The 25,930-nt window shown below is 46.5% G+C and overlaps 1 protein-coding gene across 1 annotated transcript; it reads left to right on the top strand.

The window, feature by feature from the left end:
- Nucleotides 1-3,219: 3,219 nt before the first annotated feature.
- On the top strand, nucleotides 3,220-22,147 carry KCNJ1 (potassium inwardly rectifying channel subfamily J member 1). The gene is made up of 2 exons (XM_019954507.2): nucleotides 3,220-3,461; nucleotides 19,453-22,147. The coding sequence occupies exon 2, from the start codon at nucleotides 19,474-19,476 to the stop codon at nucleotides 20,590-20,592; it is 1,119 nt and encodes a 372-aa protein (XP_019810066.2). The 5' UTR covers nucleotides 3,220-3,461; nucleotides 19,453-19,473; the 3' UTR covers nucleotides 20,593-22,147.
- The last annotated feature ends 3,783 nt before the right edge of the window (nucleotides 22,148-25,930 follow it).

Here is a 25,930-nt window from a genome sequence, read left to right as displayed (position 1 = left end):
TTTGATTGCTTTTATTTTCAATGGTCCATATGGAGAAGATTCTTCATTGGAAACCTGATGCACATCATATCACCCTTTCCATCAGAGCTCTTCTTGTGTCTAACTGAACCCTCTCTTAACTACGATTCTAACTCTTATACAGCTCATCACTCATCCACGTGGACTCTCCCAAACACTACATCATTTCATTGCTATAATGGCCCGGAAGGTAGGTGTGCTATGATTGTCATTTGACAAATGGGAAGACTGAAGCTGGGTTTGTGCCCATCCTGGAGTGGAGGTAGGCGAGGTCTCCTGGTTCTGCCTGAAATGTGTCCGAGCAAAACCCTGGGCTGGAACCAGCAGGTGAGGTCAGCACCCCCCAGCCTGGGGAGGACCTGCCCCCTCTCCTCTTGGCATTGCTACTACCCCCACCATCTTGGGCTTTCAGTGGCCTTCTACTCGCTGCTAATGTCAAGGTCACCCCTTGTTGCCGCAGCTTTCTCAGCCCTTATCTCCATCTATAATGACCCTGTTTATTTAGTTCTTTTTGTTATCTGTCCTGCACTCTCCACCTCCCTGAACACCAACCTTGTTGATGCTTTATCCCCACTCCCAGCCTGGAGCCGGGCATGTGATAGACTCTCAGTAGATTATTTATTGACCGAAGGAAAACAAGGAAGGAATAAGCAAAGGAAGAGCAAGCGAGGAAGGAAAGAGAGAGGAAACGGAGGGTCTGTCTCTCCCCAAGCTCTCCTGCCTCTCCTTCCTGACCTTAGATCAGAACTCACTCAATCTTCATGGAACTTCCGGTAGGAGGATCCAGGAAGGCTTGGGTTCCCATCTCAGCTCTGCCCACCTGAGCTGCTTAACCTCTCCACACGTCAGTGTCCCCACCCCATAAAATAGGGACCATTATACCTATTTCATGGGGTCACTGTGAAGATCGAATGGACTGGTTTCTGCCAAGCCGCCACCGCAGGCTCTTACATGTGCAGACATGCAACAAGCATGTATTCTTTTCCCTCTGGGTTGGTTTCAACCTTCCCACCCCCATTCTGTAAAGCAAAGTCAAACCCTTCAGTGCGCCTCCAACCACATTAGAGAGGAGTGCTGCCTGGCTGGAATGGAGACCTCTCAGGGAATACACTGCCAGCTTTCCATCTGTGCCACAGAAAGTCACAGTGAAAGAGATGCATTTTAATAAGTTTCTTCTAATTATTAAGTCAGTGGACACATATCACAACAGAGAAAGCTACAGTGAGCTGAATGCACACTTTCTAGGTCTGTGAACTCTGGTTTCCTCTGTGGCTCATTGTTAAAGAATCCACCTGCAATGCAGAAGAGTCAGAAGACATGAGTTTGATCCCTGGGTTGGGAGGATCCCCTGGAGGAGGGCACAGCAACCCACTCCAGTATTCTTGCCAGGAGAACCCCATGGACAGATGAACGCGACAGTCTATGGTCCATGGGGTGGCAAAAAGTCAGATACGACTGAAATGACTGAGCCCAGCACAGCTCTGTGAACTTGGGGTGATAACTTGGCTTCTCTGATCTTTTTCTCCTCTACCTGGGGAAAGTTGTCAGAGTGAGGAGAGAGAGAGACAGCAGGCTATTTCTATAGCCAAAGCAAGAGTGATGGTGGTTTGGAGTATGGTGGGATTGGAGAAGATGGAGCCCAGAGAGCAGAGAGGTTCTGAATGTATTTCGTAGGAAGAGCAGAGAAGACTTGCCAATGGATTGACTGTGGGGATGAGAGACAGAGAAGAATCAAGGTTGAATGAAGTTTTCCTTGATAGTTGTGCCATTGACAGAGCTGAGGAAGGCACACATTCAACAAGATAAATATATAATAAGCTGTGCTGGTGCTAAGAAAGAAAAGGGGATTCTAGAGACATTCTTTGGGAAGTGGAATTTAGCCCGAGATGCCCAGTGGAGATGCACTCACATGCCCACCCGGGGGTCACAGGACTGACCCCCCGCTAAGAGTGTTCGGAAGAAGGACATGCCAGGCGTCAGTCACAGCCCTGCACCCCAGCTGCCTCTGCTTCTGGAAAGCTGGTCACGCTAACCTCAGAGGAAATTCAATTGGCCTGGCATAATTAGATCTTCGTGGTCTAATCTAATCTGATCGTTTTATGGGTAGTGTTTTTCTTTTTGATCTTCAGTCCTTTCCCCCCAGCTTTGTTATTTTTCCCAAGCAGCCAAATAAACAAAGTCTTCTCCCTTTGGGCTTCTTGTGTACAAAAATGCTCCTTACAGGCCCCCTTAAAGCAACCCAGAGCCCACTGCCTCCTCCTCCCAGAGATTCTGAGGGGAGAGACTTCTTGAAGAGCCAGGGAAGACAGGGCTAGCAGAGGCAGAAGAACACTTCCCACGGCTGGCATCTCCCCCAGGCAGCACACCCTCCCACCCCTGCATTTCCTCTGCAGTTCAAGGGGCCCTTCCGAGTCCGTCCTTGGGTCTGGCAGGAGAGCCGGCCACCTGCTCAAATTCAGACCTGGGAGTTCCAATTTTTCCCCAAATGCCAAGTCAATCTCTGGCCATCTCTTCAAGGAGGCTCCTCATCTCTGCCAGGCATGGAAGGAAGCTGACCTCACTGAGGTTTCCACGTTCTGTATCCGCTATGGGGTGCTCTTACCCTGGGTCTCGTCTCAGCCTGAGAAACAGGCGTTCTTAACTCCACTTTCATGGAGAACACTCTGGTTCAGTGAAGCAAAGCCATTTATCCTGTTCACAAGTGGAAGGAGTAGGCTTTAAATCAAGTCCACATCACCTTGTAGCCTGACCTTCACTACCACAGGGACACCTGTTCATCCCCATTTTTGCTTTGCCAACCCCACCCGCTGGCCTTCTGCAGTGATGCTCTCAGTCTCAGCATTCACGGCTTGGGCCCCACGACCCCACAGACCCACAGCCCGCCAGGTGCCGGGGAGCTGGCATTCTGGTCAGTGCTAAACCCCTGGTCCATCTCTGGGCAATTCCTAGTGGCAGTCCTTCTGGCTGATCCTGGGGGCAGTGCAGGGGAACCCCAGTGAGGGGGACCAGACCAGAACTAAAATGATGTCGTGAAAACCCATCGATGAAAAAGGGTATAGCTCTTGGCAGTGTCATGGACAGGAAAAGTAAACCAGAAAACAGAGGCTTTGGCTCTGCAATTCAGGGCTAGACAGAGGAGCAAGACAGAAAAAAAAAAAAAAAAAGAAAGAAAAGAAAGAGAGAAAGGAAGGAAGGAAGAAGCAAACATAGCTCACAGTAAGCCCCAGGGTCTGTATGACTCCTAAACTTCTCTTAGTGACTTTCTGTTCTGATTTTCTCCAGGTTTAATCGATTACCTTGGGAAATTCGCCCTGTAAAAATACAGGCAGTCGGCTCAGACGGGCATCCGGGCATCCGGGCATCGCAGAGCTAGAACTCAAGTCTGACTCCAGATCCGGCGTTTCAAGCTCAGAGAGTCGGGGACACCTGCCTGTGCTTTCCAGGTAGACTGGCCCCCCTTTTGGTTAGGAATTAGCATTCATCACAGGACAGGGGCTGTGCTTTAGTTTCTTTGTCCTCAAAACATCGTTTATTTATCATGGTCCAGGCTTGGTCCTGATGGTACGTCATCAAAGAGGTCATTGCGATCTGTAGAGAGAGAAATGGCCCGTGTTCAGGAAGCATATAGAGAAATCCCACCTGGGGCCTGAGAAAGGGGCCAACCGCCAGGTCTCCACAGTAGGCAGTTTTCTGTCTCTTCCTTGAGAGGCCCCCTGAATTTGGATTCCACGCAGCTCTCTCCATAGCTGTCACCAAGAAAGCAGCCAAGAACCCCACCCATGCTTCAGCCCCCTTCTCCACCCTCCTTCATGTGTGTGCGGGGCGGAGGGAAGGACTACTATGGGAATGTGGGGCCAGGAGGGGTTTCTATGGTCCCATGGGCTTCTGGCTAATCTGTGAGGTCACCGCGTCTCCAGAGAGGTCAATCTAAGTAAGAATTTTATAGGTCAGGTGACTGACTCCAGGAACAGAGCAAGGACTATGGGCAAGGAAAAAAGTTCCAGAAAACAATGAAGATTAAAAACGTACCAAGTGAAGGAGAGGGCGGGAGGGAATGGAGCTGAGTTCCTGTGAGTGTGAGAGAGAGGGTCAGGGAGTGGGGGCGGGGGTGGCCCACACTTGCAGCCTGACAAGTTCAAGGCCCCGTGCATCCCATCAGACAGCATGAGTCCGTGCGCCTTCCATGCTTTGAGGACAGCAGACCCGGCTCCCAAGCCAAGTCCTTGGCTGGACTTCCAGCCCTGAGCTGTGCGGCAGAGTGGACAGAGCTGACGGGCTTCAGACTGAACTGCCAGGTCAGGGGCATGGTGCGGGGAGCCCAGGTCAGGGTGGACGGTGGGGCGGTATCTCACTGTACCTAGGCTGCTCCAGTGGTCACCACTGGCCGGGGTGGCAGGGGCCGAGGATTTGTCCCACACATGCTGGGAGAGGCGCGGTCCCTCTTTTTGCCACCAGAGCCTGTGTTGAGGGGGAGGATCAGCAGAAGCATCTTTCTGTACCTCCAGGCTCTTGTGACCAAGGAAATATTTTGGGTGTGGTATCTCCAGAATCACCATGGCCACTTGCTATAGGAGGAAGGGGCCAAATTCAGCCAAGGACCCCATAAAGGCCCAGGGGGTGCTTTTGTCTGGTGCTGGAGGAGGGAGGAATAGGATTAAGAAATGGAGAGACGGGACGTGGATGGTGGACAGTTTCCTGAGTCCCCGCTGAGCAAGAGGTCCTTGACGTGGATTTTTCCTGTACAAATTCTATTGAAATAATACAATAGGATGTGATAGGATATGTTACGATACAATACAATACGATACGAATGCATGCGTGCTCAGTCGCTTCAGTTGTGTCTGACTCTTTGCAACCCTATGGACTGTAGCCCACCAGGGTCCTCTGTCCATGGGATTCTCCAGGCAAGAATACTGGAGTGGGTAGCCATGCCCTCCTCCAGGAGATCTTCCTGACCAAGGGATCAAACACATGTAAGATGTAAGATGTCTCTTACATCTCCTGTATTGGCAGGCAGGTTCTTTACCACCTTGGAAAGCTGAGCCATACAGTACAATACAATAATTCCCATACCATGCAATCCATCCCTCTAAAGGGTTTCTGGTATATTCACAAAGTTGGGCAACCATCACCACCAACAATATTAGAACTTTTTCATCACCTCAAAAAGGAACAGGGTACCCATTAGCAGTCACTCACCACTTCCCTTCACCAACCCTACTGAGAGCTACCAATCTAACTACCTCTGTGTCTAGATTTGTCTATTCTGGACATTTGTACAAAGGGAATAATACTATATCTGACTTCTTTCACTTAGTACTATGCTTTCAAGGTTTTTCTACATTGTAATATGTATCAGTAATTCATTCTCTTTTTATGGTTGAATAATATTTCATTGGGGGCTTCCCTGATGGCTCATATGGTAAAAATCCTATCTGTAATGTGGGAGACCTGGGTTTGATCCCTGGATTGGGAAGATCCCCTGGAGAAGGGAACGGCTACCCCTTCCAGTATTCTGGCCAGGAAAATTCCATGGACAGCAGAACCTGGCAGGCTACAGTCCATAGGGTCACAGAGATATGACTGAGTGACTTTCACTTTCACTTTTCAATATTTCATTGTATGGACAAACCTCATTTATTTATTGATTCACCAGTAGATGGACATTTGAGTTTAACTTTCTGGCTGAGACGAATAATGCCCTACCAACATTCATGGAGTGGTTGGAGTGGTTTTTGTATGGATGTGTGTATTTTCCAGTGAATCCCCTGGGCAACAAATAGGTGTTATAATCACTGATTTATTAGGAAAAGTTGCAGCTCAGAGTGGTTAAGTACCATTTCTGAGATGGAAAAGCTTCTTGTGATTGGGTTTGATTATGCTAGAAGGGCAAATAAGAGGAAGTAAGGTGGAATTTCACTTCACCTTTTGCAGGACATTATACACACCAGTGAGTGAAAAAACAAGAGAAGCCTGGGGGGACATGCGTCAGCAGGGCTGCGTGGGCTCCTGACCTTCTGGGGGGCAGGTCTGGCCGGGCTCTGAGTCTGGGAGATGCTCTCCTCATTCTCTCATTCACCTTCTTGTTTCGGAGGCAGACTCTAGTCAAGAGCAGCTCAAGACAGCTGCCAGAGTCGCCTGGCAGTCTGTGAGGAGGCAGATGGGAGGTCTCTGCAGCCTCATCCCCACTCTGGGAGGGTCTCCTGGGATGGGCCCTGCCCATGACAAGAAGAGCCCCAAAGAGAGGAATTCAGCAGGGGCCCAAGGGCGGTTCTAGGGCAGAGAGCACCCCGCTGCTGGCTCTGCTTCCCTCTGCCTCCAGGGCTTTCCCAGAAAGTTCTTGGACGTGGGAGGCTGGCATGCAGGCGTGCCGCCCCATTAATGCAACTCCTGTGCTTGGCGGAAGCCAAGCCCATGCTGGTAATCATTGACCCTCCAGGCTCCCTCGGGCGGAGCCACGGCTTCCTATGGTAGAGCTTTGCCCTCCTCAGCACCTTTATGGGAAGCGCAGTGCTACTGCAGCATGGATGCTGGGGCAGAGAAGCCCAGGATTCAAGGCATCACAGACAAGGATGTGTTGGATCTTTCATTCAACATCTGGCTGTAACTTGAGAGAGAAATCAGAACTGGAGATCGCCTTCTTGAAGGTATTAGTGGCTGGATCACTTTCCAAGTTCAAGGGCCGTCTGAGCTCTTTCTGTTCATCTGTAATAGACATGGATGGGCCCCTTTTTCAGATGAGGAAATTGACACACCGAGACGCTGGGTGGTACCCAGTGTTAGGGCCACAGAATGACTGACCAACTCCAAATTCAAACCCCACACACCCACCTCTTACATCCTGCCTGAAAGGCCCCTCCCCAGGGCTGTGACAGGAAACATAAGCTAGAATATGGGGCTGGAAGGCATCCAGATGCCCCCTCCAAACTCAGTTCTGTGCCTTCTCTTTGCGTGTTTCTTGGTGTGAGGCTGGACCCACAGGAAACCCTTCACCTGTGGTACCGCTTCATGACTACTAGTCCCGTAGGGCCAAGCTCAAGGCATCAGTTGAATTACTCCACTATTTTATGAGGCATTGAGGTTTGGGGTTCTATGTGTTTTCGCAAAAACAAAGTGTACTTTCTTGATGCAGACACTCAGTAAAGCATATTCAAGGCCCCTAGTCCACATAGAATCCATTCCTTTCTGGGCTGGAAAGACTGAATTGATGTGATACCAACCCAAACCATAGAGAACTAGAAGGATCAGACTAATAACAGGGTCTCTGGATACATAATAAATAGAACTCTTGGTAAACATTAAAATTCTTTTATTAAATGCCAGTGCCATTTGAGTTGGGTACTTGAGAGAGGTGACTTAAAAATCATTTTATCACAGATGTGTCTAGTTTTCAGACAAAACAAACTACACATCCCCACAACACACGGACTTGTACAAATCACATAAGTGAGAGGATGATATTTTCATTTGCAAAAATGATTCTTTTCTTTATAAACTATTATATAATATAACATACGCTGCTGCTAAGTCGCTTCAGTCATGTCCAACTCTGTGCGACCCCATAGACGGCAGCCCACCAGGCTCCTCCATCCCTGAGATTCTCCAGGCAAAAACACTGGAGTGTGTTGCCATTTCCTTCTCCAATGCATGAAAGTGAAAAGTGAAAATGAAGTCGCTCAGTGTCCAACTAGTATATTATATATTAATACATATGATTTATATAACATATATAATGATATATATAATTATGGACAGAGGAGTCTGGTGGGCTACAGTCCATGGGATCTCAGAGTCAGACACAACTGAGCAACTAACACACATACATGTATAATAAAATATATTATAAAAACAAAATACATATATAATCATATAAATATAATGTATAATAATTCAGTAAAGGAGTCCTTTAAATGTCTAATATTCTCTGTAATGGGCTACATGGGAAAAGAATCTAAAGAAAAGCGTGGATGTATGTGTACTTACAGCTGATTCATTTTGCTGTAAAACCGAAACTGGCACAACATTGTAAATCAACTATAGTCCAGTAAAAAATTTTTTTAAATTCAAAGAAAAAAACAAACACATATCTATAGTATCCTAGTGCATACATCATATGTTACATGACTTACTATATGAAGCAATTTCTGTTCACATACTGTCTTTGTTTTTGACTGCTCAAAACATTTTGGGACATGCGGGATCTTACTTCCCTGACCTGGGATTGAATCTGTGCTTCCCCCCGCAGTGAAAGTGCAGAGTCTTAACCACTGGCCCACCAGGGAAGTCCCTCACATACTATCTTTTGAGAACACCATCTATTGATTTTGGTTTCAGCAAAAGATTATATTGGTTTCCCAGGCGGCTCAGTGGTAAAGAATTCATCTGCAATGCGGGAGACTCCGGTTTGATCCCAGGGTCAGGAAGATTCCCTGGAGAAGGAAATGACGACTCACTCTAGTATTCTTGCCTGGAGAATCCTGGGGACAGAGGAGCCTGGTGGGCTACAGACCATAGGGTCCCAAAGAGTTGGACGTGACTGAGCAGGCACACACTCATGGGATTATATACCTAGACTTGTATAATGATATTTTCATTGTAATGAGTTTCTTTTGAATAGTAATTAGAAAAAAAGGCTATGAGACCAGAAATCTCTGGATCCTCTGGATTCTGAAATCTTTGGATCCTTGTGTTAATGTTCAGCTATAGGTTCACCAGACTAGAATCCAACATTTGGGACAGTGACTCTCAGGAGGTGTGGCCCGAGTGCATGAAGGAGGTCTGAGAACTGACCTTTTCACCCCATTTGTCCCCTGTGGTTCTGGGACAGACTGAAGGGAATTTCACCTGGGATTCTCTAGGGACCCCTCCTCCCTCTAGACAATGACCATGCTTCTTGTGCGTTCAGTTCAGTTCAGTCGCTCAGTCGTGTCCGACTCTTTGCGACCCCATGAAGAGCAGCATGCCAGGCCTCCCTGTCCATCACCAACTCCCGGAGTTCACCCAAGCCCATGTCCATTGAGTCGGTGATGCCATCCAGCCATCTCATCCTCTGTCATCCCCTTCTCCTCCTGCCCTCAATCTTTCCCAGCATCAGGGTCTTTTCAAATGAGTCAGTTCTTCGCATCAGGTGGCCATTGTATTGGAGTTTCAGCTTCAGCATCAGTCCTTCCAATGGACACCCAGGACTGATCTCCTTTAGGATGGACTGGTTGGATCTCCTTGTGTGTTACTAGGTATCTTCCCTACTGTGCTTTCACCCCCAGTCTGGAACCCAGCAAAGACAACTTGGTGGATTCCAACTGGAATCCCAAAACCAGCGACTCTTGGGTCACTGCAAATTGCAGTCACACACGAAGCTTTAAAATCACCTTCTGCACTTCTTTAGAGTCAAGTGGCTTCACGTCCATACAGGCTTCTCAGTAAACAAGCCAATGGACTATTCAGGCTGCACTGTGGGCTTCCTGGCCCCAGAGGTCTTGCTTCAGGGCAGCGTTTTAACTGTGCTCTAGAGGGCGCTGTTCGCACGGGATGCCGATAGGAGTTCCTCCACCCAGTTCTTAATGGCCATCGCGCACTTTGCAGAGGCTGTTCTCATTACTGGGCTTCTCTTCATTCATGTTGAGCTGTGCATCCTCACTTCCCCCTCAGTTTATCCTCTCAACTCTGACTCAATCCACGCATACCCAGCAAAGCAATGCCTTCTCTGGGTAAAGTGCAGAACTCCCTGAAGTTGAGAAGATAGACTAAGATAGACTACTTAGAAAATCTTTAGCATAAAAGGCAAGAAGACCCAACTCTGTGACTGTGAGTTCCATGAGTTCCTCTCATCCTCTAGGGCTCTCTTGCTCTGCCCACCCACAGCCCCCAGGGGTGTGTGCTTTCCCTTCAAAACTCTGAGCCAGGCAGAGATGAAGCAAGCCCCTTTAGGTCTTTTTTTGCAGAGCTGAGACATACTAGTGTTTCCAAAACACTTGAAAAAAAATTTTTTTGAAGGACAGCAAGAAAACAAAATTGAAATTGCGCATAAAATTAGTGTCAGCTCCCAAAGTGCAGGTTTCTGACTCCACAGCAAAGGCAAGTTCCCACCGAAGATGGGAGAGACACCTGGCTCGGGGTGGGCCTAACAGACTCCCAGGATGGTTGGGAAATGTCGCATCTCCTGACGCCTCCTGCTGGGTCCGCATCCAGGTGCCAGGAAGTGATGCAGGTCTTTGTGGGAAGAGCGGAATAATCTTAGGATGACCAGCAGCCCTTATAAACTAGTTAGCTAGATAGAATTCAAAGCCTGAACTTGAACATTTTAACTCCTTTTAATAACTTTTTTTTTTTTTTTGCTGAGCCATGAGGCATAGGAGATCTTAGTTCCCTGACCGGAGATTGAACCTGTGCTCTTTGCTGTGGAAGTGCAGAGTCTTAATTACTGTCCCACTAGGGAAGTCCCTTAATGACTTTTCATATTTAAATTTGGTCCTTCATTTTCACATCCTGATACAAAAGCATGCACTGTGTACATATGTGAGTGTGACTTCTGGAAGCAGTAGAATGGAATCACTAATTGTTGTAAAAGTGGCTTTGTGACCTTCTCTTCTTGTGCTGTTCTGCCTTTGGGGGCATCAATGTCTTCCAGCCAAAGATCACCAGGCATACTGCAGTAGTTGAAAAGGTTGGCTTGTTGCAGCTAGTGAGAACACGCACCTCGAGGAATGGTGAGGAGCTCCGCGTGAAAGAGTTTTAGAAAGCACATAAACAGAATTTGGGCTTAATCTAGGTGATTTGGGAGAGTAAACGGAGCAATACTCTGCTCAGGATTTGATGTTAAGAAGTAGGGGTAATTCCGTGATTATGTTAATAAGTCTCATTATCAGGAAGGAGAGAAGAGTTGGTGTAGGGCTAACGCTAGGAGAAGGCAAATGGCACCCCACTCCAGTACTCTTGCCTGGAAAATCCCATGGACGGAGGAGCCTGGTGGGCTGCAGTCCATGGGGTTGCTAGAGTGGGACACGACTGAGCTACTTCACTTTCACTTTTCACTTTCATGCATTGGAGAAGGAAATGGCAACCCAATCCAGTGTTCTTGCCTGGAGAATCCCAAGGACAGGGGAGCCTGGTGGGCTGCTGTCTATGGGGTCGCAGAGATTCGGACATGACTGAAGTGACTTAGCAGCAGCAGCAGCAGGGCTAATGCTGTTATTGGCAAAGAAGCAGTGATCACTCATAGTGCCAGGATTGGGGGGACATTTGGTCGTTTTTGTGGTTTGGACCGTGTTCATGTTTCTGTGTATTCAGACATGATTCTGATGTTGATGTCTTGTGAAGCTGTGTTCAACAGGAGAACACAAGACCCAGCTGTGAGCCCCAGGACAGCCCTCAGCAACAACCAGGCCAAGATGTAGTGCCAGGCTGGCTCCCATCTGTCAGGGGCTGCTTTCTCCTCTTTGACTGCATCTGTAGATTGTCAGTGATACGATCGAATCCTAGTCAATGTCTGTGGTAAGAGAAGCAGAGCATCACCCCTGGTTGCATGCCTCTCTTCAACCCTGCCAAGGAAAATTCTCTCCCTCTCCTGTTCCCAAGGCTTCCCAGATGGCACAGTGGTAAAAAAAAAAAAAAAAAAAAAATCAACCTGTCAATGCCGAAGACTAGAGTTCAGTCCCTTGGTCCGGAAGATCCCCTGGAGGAGGAAATGGCAACCCACTCCAGTATTGCAGACTGGGAAATCCCATGGGCAGAGGAGCCTGGTGGGCTACAGTCCATGGGGCCACCAAGAGATACAACTTAAACAACTGAACAGCAACAATGACAACAATTGTGTCCTCACTCTTCAAGATAAGTCTTCTGCCCTGAAGATGGACAAATCCTTTATAGAAATGCTAGGCTTTCTATAGGTCTTCTGTTCCACCGGGCAGGACAGGTTCTGAAGTCAGGATGCTTCACAGACATTGACACGTGGTCAGAACCTTTGTCACCCTCTCTCCCAGGAACCTTGTCCCCCACCTGGCTGTCATCTCCCCCAACACTGCCCATTTGATTCTACAGAGCAGACCCTAAGTAGCCTGGCTTGGTGACGCCTGATTAAGCTGCTGTGCATGTTTAAATTTCTGAACCAGTAATAATGGTTGCTACTATTTATTACATAATTGCTATGTTCTAGGAACTTTACATATGGGATTGCATTTAAAACATATGACAGCCTTTGAGAATATTTTACAGCTGTTTCACAGGCGAGGAAGTTGAGACTCAGTTAGCCCAAGTGGCTTGCTCAGGTTGCCTGGCCATCAAGTGACAGAACTGGGGTTCAAGTCCGTGTTTGCACTTCCCCGAGATGGATTTCCTCCTCTTTCCTGCTGCCTTTGCTTCTTCCCTGTGCCATGAACATCCTGCACCAGGGCTCCCACCCGCCCTTGATCCCCATGCGTGGCAGATCTTTGCAGTTATTCAGGAAATGATGCTGGACCGGTAGGCCCCAGAGATGCCCATGGAAGGCGATGGGCCTTAAGAGAGTACCAACACTCCCAGACCCTGTGATTCCCTGGCTTTTGTTCCCAACCTTTCTTCTGTGGAAGGAACCAGGCGCCCCGGATAGTCTGTGCCGCATTCCCACTCTGAACACAAAGGATGAGGTGGTTGGATGGCATCACCAACCCAATGGACATGAGTTTGAGCAAACAGACACGTGGCTTCACAGAGAAGAGGGTGTGTATTCCTCACACGGGAAAGGTGAAGTGCAGCCCCAAATCAGGCCTGGAAGTGTCCTGAGGCGCATGACCTTTCACATGCCTATGAGGCCGGAAAAATCATTTCCAATGGCCTTGGTAAGTTCTACGTAAGAAGAACTCAGACTGAGCCCAAGTGAGCAACCTGGTAGAGCTAAAGATATCTGAGGTGACTTCTCTGGGAATACTGAACAGAAAGGCAACGATGCCCTCTGTCAACAATAGTTCTAGATGTCAGCATCCTGGGAGCTGGCTGACTGGACTCTCCTTAGGCACTGAAGGTTTGCAAATTTAGCTGGGTGGCCATCCTCCAACAGCTTGAGGCCGTTTTCATAGAAAACAGGAAGTTCTCTGCGGTACCAGTCAGATGCATTTTGTGCTGAAGAGTATAAACTTGACCTTTAGCCTCTTTTATCTGCTCTCTCGTGTCCTCAACCCCTTCAGGGCAGCAAAGGTGCTGCCCTGCAATGATTGGATAATGACTAAGTTACTCTGTATCCCTGAGCAACTCCACAGTGGGAACTGTTGCCTCTTTTGCTTCCTAGGGTAGCACCTGGCAAGTAGTGAGTTCAATCAGTGGAGAGTTTGCTTGATTTCATTAAGAAGGCAGAGACCTTGGCCATAATCCCTTTCCGTGCCCTGCTACCCACAGGTCCTCAGGAAATGTTGGTTCATGTGGTTGACCGGCAGGCTGAATCCAGTGAGAATGAAAGTTGCTCAGTCGTGTCCTACTCCTTGTGACCCCATGGACTGTAGCCCGCCAGGCTCCTCTGTCCATGGAATTTTCCTAGCAAGAATACTGGAGTGGGTAACTGTTCCCTTCTTCAGGAGATCTTCTCAACTCAGGAATTGAACCCAGGTCTCCCACATTGCAGGCGGATTCTTTACTGTCTAAGCCACCAGGAAGCCCGGCTGAATTCAAGCTGTCAATTTTCATGGAAGCTTGAATTTCTTCTCCAGCAACACTGCAAAGGGTCTACAGAAAGTCACTGGACTTCTGTTCTCAGGCGCCACAGCTTCTATTTTCTACCTCTGATAATCTTGAGTCTCAGGAATGTCCTGAGGGAACCCAGGCTGTGTGTGAGCTGTGAGTGGTTGGACCAAAAGGCAGGCAACAGCTCTCTTTTCATCCACAGAGAGTAGTGATAGCCTTTGTAATTCTAAAGAATTCTATTGAATACAATAGAATTGTAATTCTACTTTCACAGAAGCGATGTCTATTTTGCCATCTTCTCTCGGGTACAGTGGCTGCTGAGCCTTCTGGGGTGAGACAGAAGCAGCATTATATCAACCATGGGGAAACCCCCAGCTCCCAGTGGCTTCTCCTTAGGGGGTTGCCTGCAAAAGAACAGCCTGGGTCCTGGCTCTTTGTCATCCAGGAGCCCAGAATGCAGACACCTCACTTAGAAGGCAGAGGGGTTTGGTGATCAGGGTTGTTGTATGCAAATGAAGCCTGTATTTCTATGGAGAAAAGGAGATGCAGGAGGAAAATGTGTTTATCTTCAAAACTTTGCACGGTTGTTCCCCAGAAGAGGATGACACTTACTTAGAAATATCATGAGTGGTCCTTGAGGCAGAACTAGATCAGAGTTCTTGGTATCAGTTTCTCCTCTAGACGAGAGGAGGTATAGACGAGAATATCTCGCAAGGCACACGGGCGCTGAGTGCACTGGCCCTTGCTGTCGGCCAGCCAGGTGTCTCCCCCAGCTCTCTGTCACCTATGTACCCAGCAATTCTTTCAGTTCCTCTGTGCCCCTGCCCTGGTCACAAACACAACTGCAGTTACAGCGCACAGAAATGTCTCTTCCAAATTATGGTTGGAAGGGGAACCATGTGAGTGATGGCACATTCATCACCTTTGCATGCATTGTCTAACTGACTTCCATTCAACAAATATAGAGTTCCTACTATGTGTGACTGTAAAGCCATGTCCAGGCTTTGGGTCTCCATGGCACTTCTCTGCCTTTCAAATAAGATGCTCCCAGAACATCTGCTACCCTGGCAGGTATCATACTGTTTTTGATGGTTTATCAGCTCATTTGTATCTCCCACCTCAACCAGAAGCTTCTTCCAGATGACAGGGACTGTATCTATTTGGTAAAGGATTGTCTGGCACACAAGTTAGAATTCACACATCCCTGCTGCTTCATTGTTGTTCAGTTGCTCAGTCGCATCTGACTGTTTGCGACCCCATGGACTGCATTATGCCAGGCTTCCACGGCCTTCACTGTCTCCCGGAGTTTGCTCAAACTCATGTCCATCGAGTCGGTGATACCATCCGACCAACTCATCCTCTGTCACCCCCTTCTCCTCCTGCCTTCAATCTTTCCCAGCATCAGGGTCTTTTCCAGTGAGATAGCTCTTCCCATCAGATGGCCAAAGTATTGGAGCTTCAGTTTCAGCATCACTCCTCCCAATTAATATTCAGGGTTGATTCTTTTAGGATTGACTGGTTTGGTCTCCTTGCAGACCAAGGGACTCTCAAGAGTCTTCTCCAGCACCACAGTTCAAAAGCATCAGTTCTTCAGCGCTCAGCCTTCTTTATGGTCCAACTCACATCTGTGCTACTAGAAAAACCATAGCTTTGACTAGAGGAACTTTGGTCAGATAAATCAATTAATGGACACAAAAGTGAGTTTTCTGTTGGTTGAGGTATTTTCTTTCACAGGGCGTGGATGCCCATCTAGGTGAGACCTTCAAGCAGAGATGAGCCCTTTGGTATTATAGAAACCACATGACCCTGTAATTGCTCATTTACTGAGCTCACTTCCCCCTTAGATTGTGAGCTCCTTGAGAACAAGAACAGATTTCTATTTGTTTTTGAAATCCTACACAATAAGCATACACTCAATGTTTGGAAAGTTCATACAAAGTCTGTTTTTTAAAAATGCACTGTTGACCAAAAAAGAATGCTGGAGCCCTGAAGAAAAAAAAAAAAAAAAATGACAATAATATAATCCACTTGCTCTGCCAGGCCATTAAGAAGACCTTGGTAAACATTAGCTAATGGACAGCCCTATGCTTGCTATTAAGATTTACTGATTTATTAGAAAGTAACCTAGAAACTGTGCATGTTGCATAATCTGGGGCCAATCTCTAATAATTCAACAGTTAAAAAAAACACATATTGGTTCTGTCTAGGGTGGGATTAAATGCCATTGTCTACTCAAAGGAGGATGTGGGCTGTGTATAATGAGTCTGCCATGAGAAAGATAGGGTTGGTCAGAGGAAGAATTTATCCTGTATTCTCACATTCTCTAGGTATAATTCCTCTTACTGTTTGAATACATAAATCAACAGCATTGACTAACTCAGTGCATATACAAACTACTTTCAGTAAATGCCAGATTTTACAAGATCAATCCAACAATAAAGGCTGCTTTTAAATCTCAGTTTCTTACATAACAGTGAATGTTGTGTAGAGAGATTAACGGGGTATCTTGTTGCTTCCTGGTGTGATCTTATTTTTGTCTTACAAATCTGTACTTATCTTTGTCTATATTATCCGCCTGTATGTTTGTGAACACTTGGAAATCTCAGTATCCCAGTGTTTCTGAGATAGGCTGGGAGATTGACAATAACTGATTGTTTCTGGTGAAAGGCATCAGGCACAAGCTAGGAGAAAGAGCGAGAGGGCTACAGAGGGTGGCAAAGGAGAAGAAGGAAATGCTGGAACAGAATCCATGCCTGCTGCTCAAGGACCTTAGCTGGCAGCTCGTCATGTCTTAGCATGACGGTATTCAAGCCATGTGACGTCTGGGAAAAAAACACATACCCAGCTTGGGGCTTGGCCTGAGAACAACCAATTGCCTTAGTTTAAATCGCACAACTCCACTATCAAATTAACGTTTTAAGGCTAAAACAAATTATCATCTGTTCACTGGCCGAAGCATACATTAAATTAAGCTGGGTTTAGAAGAAATCAGCCTGCTTAAGGAGACCAACTCCCAAAACTTCTTCCTTGCTTTTCTCAGCAGTGGACGCTTCAGGACGGAATATGTTTAAGATGATGTTGGTAAGTGCAGGCCATGTGGGGAAAGCTTTTTAAGATGGTTGCTTTTTGTCTGGCTCTTTGCATGGCCAGGCAGATAATATTTTTTTAGGAGGGCAAGCATGGAAACCCCAGCTTATCTGAGAGAGTAATCAAGGGGGATTCACTCACTCTACAGAAATACTCTCATCAAAATGAAAATGAATTTAGGTGGACCGGAAGGACAAGAATGGTTAGGCAGAAAAACTCAGAGGTTGGTATGTTAGGAGCTACCACTGGAATTATAATGCATGACAAAGAGGCTGTGGATTTGACTGATGAATGTTTACTTTAAGAGAAGTTATTGTTTTAGGTGAGATCTCAGATGGTAAAGCGTCTGTCTGCAATGCAGGACACCCGGGGTTCAATCCCTGGATTGGGAAGATCCCTTGGAGAAGGAAATGGCAGCCCACTCCAGTATTCTTGCCTGGAAAATCCCATGGACCTGGAGCCTGGTAGGCTACCATCCATGGGGTCGCAAAGAGTTGGACACGACTGAGTGACTTCACTTCACTTCACTTCACCCTATGAAGAGCTTCTGGAAACAGTCTGAGCTTCCACAAACCTGGGAAAGGGAGAAAGTCCCCAGTGGATAGAAGCAAAATGAGATGAGATGTGTGCAGAGAAAGGGAAGGATTGAGGAAGAAACAGACCATTTCCCTGGCTGAGTTACTCTTGGGACCATGTACTTGGGACTCTTTGGGGGCTTGAGGTCAATGAATATTGGGTGGGATGAGAGCAGGGCCCTCAGAGAGAGTGAACTTCTGTCTGCTCTCCTGGTAATATTTTCTTTTATTTATATATATTTGTTTTTTTCTCTTTACCACTTTTACTTGGGGTCTTCTTGTGTTTTCACATAGTTGAAGGCCATGGGCAAGACGCGGTAGAATATCACTTTTGTTTAACTTTTATCACTAAGTTGGTTTCGCTTCCTAGTTTGTATGAATAAACACATTTTTGAAGGGGGATTTTGAAATCTATTTTAGAAACGTGTTTGCATTTGATTAAAAATACCACGAAGACACTGCTAACCACAACAGGCACACCTTGGGAGTGGGGTGGGCACACCTAGGGGAGGGGGCCGTCTAGTGTTATGACCCCGGGATATTGAGCTGTGTTGGCTCTTTGGGGGAAATCCCTTCAGTGCTATGCTGTAAAATGGAAGCTACAATTATGTTTTTAATGAGACCTTTGCCCACATAGTATTTTGAAGCTCTTAATTCATTCACAGAATGATTCCATTGATGCTCATTGAATAAATAGTAACCCCCATGGTCTGTGCTAACAGCTAGGATAGATGAGTGAATAAAACATGGTTCTACCTTATGTAGGATTTGTTAAATCATAGTGCTCCGTCCGTCAGCTTGGGAGCAGGGAAGAAAGTGGGAGGCACTGACAGTGACCACCTTACTCTTCCCTTTGGGAATTTTGGCATCCCAGGCTTGCGATCCATAGAGAAAACGTCTCAGATCTTACGATAAGACTTGACTAAACAGTGCTGAGGAACTCTGTTTCAAGTAATGTTGAGCACAAAATAAGGAAGTTGATCAAAGCTTGTGTTAAAATGTTCCAGAGAAATCTCACTTTAGAATATAAACAAAGTAATAACTGAGACACAAGTGAAGTAGAGATTCCTCTGACCTGGGAGCAGAGAAACTCATGTTCTGGTTGTCATCCCACCACTGGTCAGGTTCCTGACTTTGTTGTTGTTTTTAATTTTGATTGAATTATAGTTGACTTACAATGTTGTGTTCATTTTTGCTAGGGTACCTGACTTTGGATATGTCACTGAAATTTTCTCAATTCCTTCATTAGATAAATGAGAGAACTGAATTGGATTATAATTTCTCTAGCTACAAGGTGATTTAGGTAATATGTTGTGAAACTTTTCCCCATGGTTATTTATTTCTATATATGAACCAAAAATGTAAATAGTGCATCAAGTTTCTGCTGTCACAGATATTTTTGCTTAGCATAAGGCTAAATTTATTAAAGAAAAAAGGAGAGTCAGTTTAAAGAATACTATCAAATAAATCAGAGTACAGGTCATAATTTGTTATCATAAGCATTTTTAAAATTTTATTTTATTGAAGTAGTTGACTTGCAATGTTGTGTTAATTTATATTTCACAGAAAAGTAATTCAGTTATACATACATATATAGATAGATAAATAGATGGATTCTTTTTTTTTCTATGCCATTATGGTTTATCCCAAGATACTGAATAGTTCTCTGTGCTATTCAGTAGGACCTTGCTGCTTATCCATCATATATATACTAGTTTGCACCTACTAATCCCAAACTCCCTCTCCATCTTTCCCCCACCTCCCATCCCCTTGGCAACCACAAGTCTGTTCTGTATGTCTGTGTTACAAGAAACATTTTTAAGGTTGGGCGTGACTAAGGTCAGAAAACACGTGGATATATATTCTCTTAGATTCCTCTACATGTCTATCTCCCTGTAATTAGTTTTCCTCTTTATCTTCAAGCCATATGGTCTTAGAGTAGAGAGTTTTTACTGGAAATAGCATTGTGGGATGCAGAATAAAGTTGTCAGCTTGCCCAAGTGATCAGTCACACAGATTGTACTGAATGGCCTTTTCATAGACAGCTCTTCATGTGAGTCACTTAGCTCATTAGTGCAATACACATAATTTTCTTCTGTTTGGTCTTTCTCTGATGTGTTTTCAGATCAGTGTGTTGACAGAAAGAATGTTCAAGCATCTTCGGAAATGGTTTGTCACTCGCTTTTTTGGGCATTCTCGGCGGAGAGCGAGGCTGGTCTCCAAAGACGGAAGGTGCAACATTGAGTTTGGCAACGTGGAGGCACAGTCGAGGCTGATATTCTTTGTGGACATATGGACGACCGTGCTGGACCTCAAGTGGAGATACAAAATGACCATCTTCATTACAGCCTTCTTGGGCAGCTGGTTCTTCTTTGGCCTCCTCTGGTACGTGGTCGCCTACGTCCACAAAGACCTCCCTGAGTTCCATCCCCCTGCCAACCACACCCCTTGCGTGGAACACATTAATGGCCTGACCTCAGCTTTTCTGTTTTCTCTGGAAACGCAAGTGACCATTGGCTATGGATTCCGGTGTGTGACGGAGCAGTGTGGCACTGCCATCTTTCTGCTCATCTTCCAGTCTATACTCGGCGTTATCATCAATTCTTTCATGTGTGGTGCTATTTTAGCCAAGATCTCCAGACCCAAAAAACGCGCCAAGACCATTACTTTCAGCAAGAACGCAGTGATCAGCAAGCGGGGTGGGAAGCTTTGTCTCCTGATCCGAGTGGCTAATCTTCGGAAGAGCCTCCTTATCGGCAGTCACATATACGGAAAGCTTCTGAGGACCACCATCACTCCTGAAGGAGAGACCATCATTTTGGACCAGATCAATATCAACTTTGTGGTTGACGCAGGGAATGAAAATTTATTCTTCATCTCCCCACTGACGATTTACCATGTCATTGATCACACCAGCCCCTTCTTCCACATGGCAGCAGAAACCCTTCCCCAGCAGGACTTTGAACTAGTCGTGTTTTTAGATGGCACGGTGGAGGCAACCAGTGCCACCTGCCAAGTCCGGACATCCTACGTCCCAGAAGAGGTGCTCTGGGGCTACCGTTTTGCTCCCATAGTGTCCAAGACCAAGGAAGGGAAATACCGAGTGGACTTCCATAACTTTAGCAAGACTGTGGAAGTGGAGACGCCTCACTGTGCCATGTGCCTTTATAATGAGAAAGACGCTCGAGCCAAGATGAAAAGAGGCTACGACAACCCCAACTTTGTCTTGTCAGAAGTTAATGAAACAGACGACACCAAAATGTAACGCTGAGTTTTCCACACGAATAGAGTAAAATCTTGAAGATACCTAGTTGACTAGAAACATTATGAAACAATCAACAATGTGGGGTATGACAGTAGGAGGAAAGCCTTTAAAGTCTCCCTGCACAAAGCCCCTGAACCCTCAAACCATGATCCTACAAGACACACAGCTCTACACGTTAATTGCATGAGAACGTGGGATGGATTTACAGGAAATTGAAATATGGGAGCCATGTGCTCAGTTGCTCAGTCATGTCCAACTCTGTGCAGAGCCCTCCAGGCTCCTCTGTCCATGGGATCTCCCAAGAAAGAGTACTAGTGTGGGCTGCCATTCCCTTTTCCAGGATGCGAGCCATAGGAGCTCACATAAACTCTCTAATAGGATTATTTGAAATCATGCAGTGTTGATTGGCACAGACAAAAATGACTGAAAGCCTCATGGACAGGCCAAGTGAGATCTTTTTAAGAGTCTCCCTAAAGCAGTTATGAGCTTTATTGAAGATCAGGGGAAAACTATATTCTTACTTTGATTCTACTGATAAGAAAAAAATCACTTTTATTTGAACATTGGCTCTTAAAGGAAAAGTTGCCTCCTGAGTTGGGGGAGATGAACCAATTAATGACAGTGAGAAAAGACAGATGCCCAGTGAACATTTGTGAAGCTCTGATCTTCTCCAGCCCTGGCTGTTGGAGCTTTTGTATTAGTCTGGGTCATGCTGCTTTCCCAGAGCAGGGAAGACCCAGTCCATGGACCCCACATCTCTAAGTACCCAATGAGGAGAGGAGCGTGGGACACAGCCTGCTCCACGCCATCCCGACATCCTGCAGTGAAGCCAGGGCTTTGGCCCATGTACTTTTAGACAGAAGCTAAAGCACCACTCTGGGATCTCAATGGACTCTCTCCTGTAAGAAAGGATGCTTGGTTTGAAAATAGGTTTGATATTTCTTCTCATTTGTGTTCAATGGGAGAAGGCGCTGGCTTCAAATCTGTTAAAACAGTACTTGCTGATCTTCCAAGAAGGCAATGAGGAGTCTGACAGTGGAAAGGCAGTTTAGAACGGAAAACACTGCTAACGCTTCCGAGAAAAACGTCTTATGTTTTTCGCCTGAGGGTTTGTAACTGAAATGCTGTTTCAAAAGGAGAAGCATGGAAGGGTGGGGAATGGGATGTGACATCCCCATAAGAAAAGTGCTAGGTCTTCCTGCCTCTGAGAGCCAACACCACATCTTCCTCAAAGAGACCACTGTGATATCCTTAAATTATGCGTGTGTTAGTGGCTCAGTCTGTGTCCAACACTTTGCCACTCCATGGACTGGAGCCCGCCTGGCTCCTCTGTCCATAGAATTCTCCAGGCAAGAATACTGGAGAATTCCATGGACAGAGGAGTATTTTATTTTGCTCTGAAGGAGGGGATTTAACTGTGAATGTCTTGTTCAGTTCCCCACCCCCCATGTTATTTTGAATGTATTCTGGAGCGGACGGTACCCAAAACTGCGTAGGAATCAAAATGTTTTCAGTGTGTTGATTAACATATTAAATCTCTGACGTTGTGACGTCCTTTCCCCAAGTGTCAGTCATTGTGCATTAGTGTGAAAGACCAACCAGTGACAGTCTTCTTGGGGAGGGTGGGCTTTCTCCCAGGAGGTGTGAGGGGTGACCTGTTGTCTTGACTCCAGCGTCCCCAGGACATGACCTCTGGTGCAGACATGCCCCCTTCCCTAGCGGCCCCTCAAAACTCTCCGTGTGAGTCTTGGCACAAAGTTGCAGGTACTGGTGGCGTTGTTTTCCCAGGCCTGGGGTGGAGTTTGTTCAGATGCACACACAGTCTCTGGTCCTTCTGACGAAGACGAGTGAGAAGTCTGCTGGGGTCAGAGTTGTACACTTTGTCCGTGTCCGTAATGGTGGACCCAACGGGTCCATCACTCCGTGACTGTAAGCGTGTGGCGTTGCCATTTAATCTGCTGACAGAGCAAAAGGAAATCAGGGATAACAACCTTGAGGAAGCTAGAATTCTCTGCTGACCCATTGCTATGAAGGTTTATGACTCCAGTGTTTCTATAGATTGGAGGGTCTGTTCTGCTCCTTAGCAGATGCTAGGGGATGCTGGCAGTGAATAGGCGATCAATAGGTCACCATAGGCGATCCATTCCTCTTGATAGAAGAGCAGAACAACCAGAACCTTTGCGAATGACCTTTCTTTCCAGGTTATTTGATGGAAGACTGTCTGCTTCCAAGGACTCCTTCCTTAGGATTAAGGCATTCTACCTCTTGAAGTCTACTTTTTAATGCAAATTCCCATTGAAACTTTTGTTGTGGTCGTTATTGTTTAGTTGTTAAGTTGTGGCTGACTCTTACAACCCCATGGACTGTAGCCCACCAGGCTCCTGTGTCCATGGGATTCTCCAGGCACAAATACTGGAGTGAGAAGCCATTTTCTACTCCAGGGGATCTTCCCGACCTAGGGATTGAACCCACAGCTCCTTCCACATTTCTTGCATTGCAGCTGGATTCTTTACTGCTGAGCCACCACTGTAGTCACATTGACTCTTTAGCAACTACTTACACACAGATGAAATAAGTCCCCGAAGGCACCTAAGGGGTGGCTGGAACCCCAAACCAGCCTAAGAATCGTGGACAAACGGAGAGAGAGAGTTATGACAGGCACAGGAGCCCAGTGAGTAAATAAAATGCATAGGAGACAGAATGTTCCAGAGGGCCATCTTGCCCATAGTTTAATGCCAGTGTTAAAGGCATTAAACATTTATTCCAAGGTGGTAGCAGGGTTCCCAGCAAGGCCTGAACATACAGGGACTGCTATTGCTACCGGTGTGCTCTATGGTTCTATTTACTGATTTATCCATTTTAAAAGGTATTCAACATTTCTTAGTCCTTTCGAGAAAAACTGAACCGCATGGTTCATCACCATATTCAAAGTGTTCTATTGGCGGGGTGGGTGGGGACTGATTCCCCCTGAATGGCCTGCTTAGCTCTGCCGCCCTGTGGTTTTGACTTGCAGAGTCTGATCCTGGTTTAACCTTCCAGGTCTTAGGGTGGTTCAAGCTCCAATATTTGGAGTTAAGACGTGGGGGACTGTCTAAAATTGTATTCTTCAAGACAGAAAAGGTGGAAGGAGAAGTTCCTCTCCAAGTTGCCAAATTTAAAGAGCAAGAGGCTTGGCCTGTCTGTTTCCATGGACAGCAGAGAACTTCCCTGGTGGATCACGGGGACAGTTGAGGAGGTGTCTTCCTTGGAGATTTTACATGAAACAGGAGATGGGTCCTCAACAGGGTGACTGTGGCTAGTACGGGGTCCGTCCCCTGTGCTCCGATGATCAGAATGCAAATAAGGCCTTGGCCCCGCCCCCGGGCCGTTGTCCTCCCCATTCCAGGAAGTGCATGTCAATCAAAGCTTGACAGGGGAGATAGAGCTTTTTATTTTGGAAGCCAGAAGTTTGAGAACAATGACTGGAATTTCCTCTTTCTGTCCAGCAAGGGCTGTTTGTCACTGGGGAGATAAAAGTCCAGGGGTAGGGAATAAAGGTTATCGGAATTTGCGCTGCACAGAGCCGCGTGGGGGGCGCCACACGAGGAGGGGTTACGGAGGAAATCTATTTCAATGCCTGTCATTAAGTTTCCATTAAAAGAACATTCAGTTAGGAATTCAAAAATAATTTAATCTCCCCAGCCAGATGCACCCAGCTGGACTCCTTGGAGCTGCGCCCTGCGGAGATGGAGACTTGCAAGGGGGCTGAGGTTGGGGGGGCGCGAGGCGCGGTGAGGGCGGGTGTGGGTCCTTCCACAACTCCATTCCAAGCAACTTCCACAGCCCTGGGTGTTGTTGAGGCCAGAGCGTCTTTCAGGCGAGAGAGGAACCCCAAATATGTCTTGTGCTATAGTAGGAGAAGCTTAGTACAGGAGCTACTTCCTGAGTTCTTACTATGTCTGGGGTTCCGTTTAAAGCAGTTTGTACACACTATCTGGTCTTCCCTGGTGGCTCCGATGGAAAAGAGTCTGCCTGCAATGCAGGAGCTCCAGGTTCGATCCTGAGTTGGGAAGATCCCCTGGAGAAGGAAATGGCTACCCACTCCAGTATTCTTGCCTGGGAAATCCCATGGACAGAGGAGCCTGGCAGGCTACAGTCCATGAGGTCTCAAAGAGTCAGACATGACTGAGCGACTAACACTTACTTATACACTATCTAACTTAATTTTCCCGATGATCCAGTGAGGTGCTATTATTCCCCCTATTTTCCACAAGAGACAGCTCAGGTAAGGAACTTGTCCAGAGTCACTAGCTAGTCAATGGCAGAGCTGAGACCCAAACCCACATCTGTCTTGAAAGCCATGGGTTTAAAATCACTCAAGTCTACATCCTCTAACGTGGGTCACCCTCTGGGAGGACTCGCCAGGGCTGCTAGACATCTACCTGGGTCCAGTGGATAGTCAGCACCCATTTCTGGTTCTGTCTCATGCTTTGGGAGAAATCCCACATTGCTTGGCACTGGACTGAGCCCCTGGCCAGTGCTTGACAAGCATCTCTGGACTTGGGTGTTCTAGGAATAGCGGTATGTATCTCTTAGGTCTACATACACCCTAAGTATCTGTACTAACTAGATATATGTTGGTTTATTTCAGTCTGTCAGTAATCTGTCATTTGAGGTAGAAACAGATATTTTCATTTTGATCGATGGGGAAATGGAGCTTTGGATACCCCTGGAAGGCAGTGTTTATATTCCGTATTCACCTCTGTATACCTATAGCACCAACACATTGCCTCATGTGGTCAGTAAGGGGGTTTTGAATCAGTAAATGAATGAATGAATGATTTGCTCAAGACAACATGGGTAACGGTGGCTTTCATCCTACATCTGTCCAAAGAATTTTTGACCAAGCTACATTATTCATTTGCAGAGGGTCCTTGATAAATGACTTAGCTTCATTGAATCTCGGTTTCCTTATTAGTAAAAGTGAGCTTTGAAATTGGGTAAGGGGGAGGATTAGATAAAATAATAGATGGAAAATTTTTCTTTGTAAGAAGTAAATGACTACTGATGTATATAGTTGGGTAGGAGTGTGGGTTTGAAGCTGGGAGCCCTGGTACCCGGGGTAGACCCCTGGCCACCTGATGCTTCATGGGCAAAGGATGCAGAGAGCTGAGTGGGGCTGTGACAAAGACCAGAGGCCTCCTGAACATAGCACAGGCTATGAGTTGGGGGAATTTGAGTAGAACCTTGGTACTCTGGACTTCATTTCAACCCAACAGATGTTTGTTGAGGACCTCTTGTGAGTCAGGCACTGGGGATGAGAGTGAGGATGTAAGGATGGTTTCTGTCACTGGGATAA

Source organism: Bos indicus, chromosome 29 (assembly GCF_029378745.1).
Source record: "Bos indicus isolate NIAB-ARS_2022 breed Sahiwal x Tharparkar chromosome 29, NIAB-ARS_B.indTharparkar_mat_pri_1.0, whole genome shotgun sequence".
Classification (NCBI taxonomy): Eukaryota; Metazoa; Chordata; class Mammalia; order Artiodactyla; family Bovidae; genus Bos; species Bos indicus.
This window is presented reverse-complemented; position numbering and strand designations above follow the sequence as displayed.

What these genes read in the sequence shown, in the direction of transcription:
- KCNJ1 (XM_019954507.2), top strand. Translation starts at nt 19,474, where the DNA reads ATGTTCAAGCATCTTCGGAAATGGTTTGTCACTCGCTTTTTTGGGCAT.